Genomic DNA, 5,580 nt, shown 5'->3' with positions numbered 1-5,580 from the left:
AGAACATAGTGCAAACACACCCTTTTCAACGTGGCTAGGCTTTTATGAAAGGTCAGATTCGCATGGTATTTCTAAGCAGTTTTGTCATTAATAATCCACACAGAATAAACTGGCCAGATGGCCGAATCCTAACAATACATACAAACTTACTGTTTTCTCATTGGAGCACTTGACCGTAATCGTGTCTCCATTGACCTTTAGGACCTCCCCGTCAATCCAGGCCTCGTCAGGATCCTCAACCCAAACCTGGGATCCCACCGCGATGGAAGCTTGAGCCGCCTGCATGAATAGATGTGACATTAAACACTAGGCACGCATTGCTTACTCTGAAAAAACATGTGTCTCTTAAAATGTTGGCCCTCATGCATTCGGCGTTAACCACCAGCGGCGCTATATCGAAACAAGCAACCTACGCAGACATGAGAACTCTTTTTTGTCTGCGTAGGTTGCTTGTTTCGATATAGCGCCAACATATGTACGCAGACATGAGAACACAACCATTTTCTGGCGCGAACAAGGCCAGTATGACAACCCAACAAGCAGGTCAATTAGCCACATATCGCCAACCCTGAATAAATGCATATTTCCTAAAATGTTGCCCCCCGCGCATTCCACGGTAAATCATAACGGCGCTACATGGAAACAGATAAAACACACCAGCATGAGACATCCATCGACCATTTTCTGGCGCGAACAAGGCCGGTATGACGAACCCAACAATCAGCAGGGTGGCGGGGGATGCAACAGGCAGGTCAATTAGCCACATATCGCCAACCCCGAATAAATGCATATTTCCTAAAATGTTGCCACCCGCGCATTCCGCGGTAATCACAGCAGCGCTACGTCAACTCAAAACAAATAACAAACGCCAGCATAAGACATCCATCGACCATTTTATGGCGCGAACAAGGCCGGTATGACGAACCCAACAATCAAAAGGGTGGCGCGGGCAGCAACAGGCATACCAATTAGCCACATATCGCCAACCCTGAATAAATGCATATTTCCTAAAATGTTGCCCTGCGCACGGAATGCGCTAATCATAGCAGCGCTACGTGGAAACAAATAACACACACCAGCATAAGACATCCATCAACGATTTTCTGGCGCGAACAAGGCCGGTGCACCGGGCCAAACAATCACAAGGACATCAACAAGCAGGTCAACGCCTGCGCCACCAGAATCTGCCGCAACCATCATGCCCATTTCTCCAAGGGCTAGGCTTAGCACGGGGAGCATAGGGATTCATTCAGTTGAACGGTGAACCCCCGAAATTTCAGGGGAAAAACTGCTGCCGGTAGCACTAGTCTAGGGTAACAGAGAGTTACGAACACGCTTAGAACAGCAATCCAGAGCAAGCTAGGGCTCCCTTACCATCGGTCAGAAGTTGAGAGCAGCGGATCTCCGGTCCAGCCCAGTACAGCGGGAGGAGTAGAGCAGTGACGGCTGCTGACCCCTAGAGGAACCGGGGGGGCGGCGAGATGACCCCGCGGCCGGCGAGATCCTGCCAAGTCCGGCGCCCCGCGCCGCCGAGATCCAATCCCCGCAGGCAGGAGGAGACGCCGCCCCGAAACGCCGACGGGACGCCGAGATCGGGGTTACTCCCCAACACCGCCCGCGAACCGCGGTCGCTGGCTCCTCCGCCGCGCGTCCTTCCTAATCTCCGCACGCGACGCCCTGCCTCCCTGCCTTCCCAAATCTCTCGTGGCTCCGACGAAATGCGTCGCGTCGGCTCCCCCCACACGCCGCCGCCGCCCTCGTGCGGCGCTGGCTTTTGTCTCCCGCTTTGCTGCGCGCAGCGGCTGGGGGGTGGGCGGTGGTGCCGCGGCGCTGCCTTTGCTTCGGCGTGCGCTGTCTGCCCCTCCCAAATCTCTCTCTCTCTCTCTCTCTATGTTGCTGCGGAAGGGAATGGGGAGAGAGAGAGGGGGGGGGGGGCACGCTTTTTCTGTCTCTTCTTCTGGTGTTTTGATTTCTTCGCGTGGAGTTTTTCCGTTTACTTGCGGCGAGTTGGGTCTGACCGCGGCCGCGGCCGCGGCGCTCGCCTTTCTCCTCCGGGTTTTGGGTTCTAGCGGGTTTGGGTCTCACCTTTTTTCTTTCTTTCTTTTTTCGAGAAAATTTTCGATCTATTCATCTTTAATCACGGCAGTACAACGAATAGTAGAAATAATAAAAATTACATCCAGATTCATAGACCACCTAACGACGAGTACCAGCACTGAAGAGAGTCGAAGGCGCGCCGCCGTCATCGCCCCTCCATCGCCAGAGTCAGGCACAACTTGTTGTACTAGACAGTCGTGAAGTGTAGTGCTAAGGTCCCGTAGGACCAGCGCACCAGAACAGCAACCGACGCAGATGAAGAATAACGTAGATCAGAAAGATCCAATCCGAAGACACACGAACGTAAACGAACAACGACGAGATCCGAGCAAATCCACCAAAAATAGATCCACCAGAGACACACCTCCACACGACCACCAACGGTGCTAGAGGCACCACCGGAACGGGGGCTAGACGGGAAGACCTTTATTCCATCTTTAGGGAGCCGCTGTCGTCTCGTCTTCCTGAGCAAGACACAAACACTAGGGCCATCGGAGAGGGGGCGGACCTGCGGAGGCGGCGGCGGCAAGAGGCAGAAACCCTAACTTTTTGTGGAGGAAGGAGGAGGCGGCAAACCCTCGCCAACCTTGTTGAGTCGTGGTTGTGGCCACGTGAAAGGCCGGGGAGAATGCGGCGCGCTGGGGTCTCACCTCTTTTCAATCCGCCTAAATAAAAACACTAGACATTCAATTTGGGTTCGGAAGCATTTGATCTTGCCTGTCAAAAATATTGTTGTAAATGTAAAAAAAAATTGCTAGAAAATTTAGGCATCTATGTATTCATTCATGTCTAAATGTTATCTGCAAATGTTTAGGCGGAGAAGTCTAAGCATTTCGATCCGTTCAAAAAAAAAGCAACTTGAGCAGCGAGATTTTTGCATTTCTCAACTACTTAACTTTGTTTTTCTATTAACGGAGCATAGTTGTTTTTTCCTTTCGCATGAAATTTGGCATGTGTGATTTGAACGCTAATATGAACATGTGCGGAAAAAACGTGATTTTGAATTTTAATTGCTATTTATTTAAAATTATTGTTTATTGCTGGAGCAAATGCTCCCCGGAGCCAAGACGCCATACCCTAGCTTTACCGGCTAAGAAATAAAAGTCTAGGAGCTTCACGAGGAACACATGGCATGTTTTTTTGGTAAACCTAACTCCTCGAAATGCAGAAAGGAGTCTCCCACCCTATGGCGACTACAACATGTGGTGTAGAGAAAGATTACTACAATTTAACTGCGATGGGTCTCCCGTGGGGGCTTCAACCTTTCCTAAGCGGTTTTGTTTATGCCGTGGTGGCTAGCGCCTAGAGGAGCCAAGAGGTTGTTGAAAATCAAGAACAACTAGATGCAAAGTTTGGGTTGAGTGTCGGGATCAGTGAGGGGGGTGGAAAGGAAAGTGGCGAAAAACGTCGAGGATTGTTGGGGAGGCGGTGAATCGTGGTTGAGCAGGTGGCGGGAAACGTGGGAAGAAAGGTGAACGTGGACACGAACGCCTTGTGGTTTCCCTAGGTTGGTCGATGACGAAATGGAGCTTTCTATAAATGAAAAATGCATGGCATGGTAGTAACATTAATTTTGCAGCATCAAGTCTCGGTGACCGTTAATGTATCATTATCGCTTACGCTATTAGTTTGGCACCTCCCTAGCAAAATTATCCGGACTTGATGTGCAAAACAATTGTAGGGTACACGCTCAACAATTAATAGGCAAGAGAATAATATTAAGAGCGGTAGTTTGACAAGTGAATACTAATATTTGGCTCAACCTTCATCTGAGATTGATCCCCTAGTTCAACTCCATGCGGAACAGTGTTTAAAAAACTCCATGTGAAACAAGCCAAACTCGAAGTCATACGTAAAGCACTTCTTTTCCTAATTGAGAGCCTTGTCACGGAGAGTTACGGGTGAGTCGACCTCGAGCCTAAATGAGCTCTCTTTAAGCCATAAAGTAGAATGACTTTCTTGAGGTTTATGTCATCGAAGACCCAAACTGGAGCGTCCAAGATCAACAGCTGGTGAACCGGTCTGGCTGAGATAACGGACCTTACTAGCATAAGTCGCCCGTCCCTTTGAATGAACCCTCTCTACTAGGCAATGACAAATTTTCCACCCATGTTGGGCATTGGTTCTCAATAATTCCTTGGATGCACTCTTTTTTCTAGGCAGGCAAAGAAAAAGCAAATGGAGGTCAGTGTCTGGTCGCGTGGAACACTATATGCAAGCCTACCTACTTCAGTGGATTGGGAGTAAAAAATCTGAAACTACAAGCTATGTCGCTTAGGGTCAGATGGGAATGGCTAAGAAGAGTTGATGTTGATAGACCTTGGAGCAGACTTGCGCTCGCATGATTCTGGATGAACTTAGAGATTGGAAGTTAGCATTTCAAGGCGTAGGAGGATTAGAACGTTTCATGAGACAATAGGATAGTGTGAGCGTGTGGAGTCGGTGTTACCACGTTGATGTTGGATTATTGTAAATCTATTTCTTCTATAAAAATATGGTACGCAATTGCGTGCTCTCAGAAAAAAAACTTTCATGAGGTTGGGCTCACTGTATTGCCTGTCATAACTACATCCGCACAAGTAGTCACAAAAAAGACTATATCCGACCAAAAACAACTTATACAAAGGTCTTTGGATCAAATTTTGATCGGAGTACAACCCCTAGTCAAGCTCGATGTACATCTCATGTTCAAGTTCGTTGCAAGCCAAACGAAAGAAAACCTTGCCAAGCCCAAGCTCATATATAGAAGCACATTTTCTAAATTAGGAGCTTTGTTACCCAGATGAATTGCACACAAATGTTACTGGTGCATCGACCTTTAAGTACATGTACTCCGCTCAAGCCGCCACAAACTAGCTTGACCTGGTTGAGACAGTGTAAGATCATTGATTTCATAGATATATGCACTTGAGAAATTGAATACATATTACCCAGATAATTATCCATGTCAATAGGATTTTTTTTACTTAAACATAAGCAATGGATTAGATACTCTAGAAATCTATGGCGGGATATTTGTTAAACATATTCTCTAGTGCTCTTTGACGTTATATCTTAGGGACACTAAAAATGTATTCTTTAGCGCTCTTTGATGGAGTATAATGCACATGGTTTGAACAAAATAATCTATGTATGAATGGGGTTTTCCTAGATCTTCACGGCATGCTATTTAGCTCATTAGAAAAATAGTTTTCAATATAAAAGCAAATGTACAATGCAGTTGTATAACAAATGACATTGCATCTCTACGTGTATAGCTATTGTGTGGTATTCCTACTAAGTGTAATAGAAAACTATAGTCATTTAAGGAATTAGAGGAAAACGCTTTTGGTTTCGTCTTTGTCGATGATTTTTTCGTATCGAGCATACAGTTTAACTTGTTAAAAAAATTAGTTATCAATTAAAAAACAGATGTATAACACAATTGTATAACAAATGAGATTACATCTCTACGTGTGATATAAATATTGCATGATTATTCCT

General features: G+C 46.6%; 1 protein-coding gene across 1 annotated transcript in view; it reads right to left on the bottom strand.

Moving 5' to 3' along the window:
* LOC119318531 (myosin-6-like) overlaps positions 1 to 1,889 on the bottom strand; it is a 14,134-nt gene extending 12,245 nt beyond the window's left edge. Inside the window, exons 1-2 of the mRNA XM_037593094.1 lie at positions 1,375 to 1,889; positions 151 to 279 (exon numbers count right to left, since the gene is read on the bottom strand). Of these exons, the coding sequence (XP_037448991.1) occupies positions 151 to 279; positions 1,375 to 1,377 (132 nt within the window). The 5' untranslated portion in view covers positions 1,378 to 1,889. The remainder of the gene's footprint in view (positions 1 to 150; positions 280 to 1,374) is intronic.
* Positions 1,890 to 5,580: the final 3,691 nt, after the last annotated feature.

This window comes from Triticum dicoccoides, chromosome 6A, assembly GCF_002162155.2.
Source record: "Triticum dicoccoides isolate Atlit2015 ecotype Zavitan chromosome 6A, WEW_v2.0, whole genome shotgun sequence".
Lineage (NCBI taxonomy): Eukaryota > Viridiplantae > Streptophyta > Magnoliopsida > Poales > Poaceae > Triticum > Triticum dicoccoides.
Note: the sequence above shows the minus strand (reverse complement) of the source record. Positions and strands in the feature narration are given on the sequence as shown.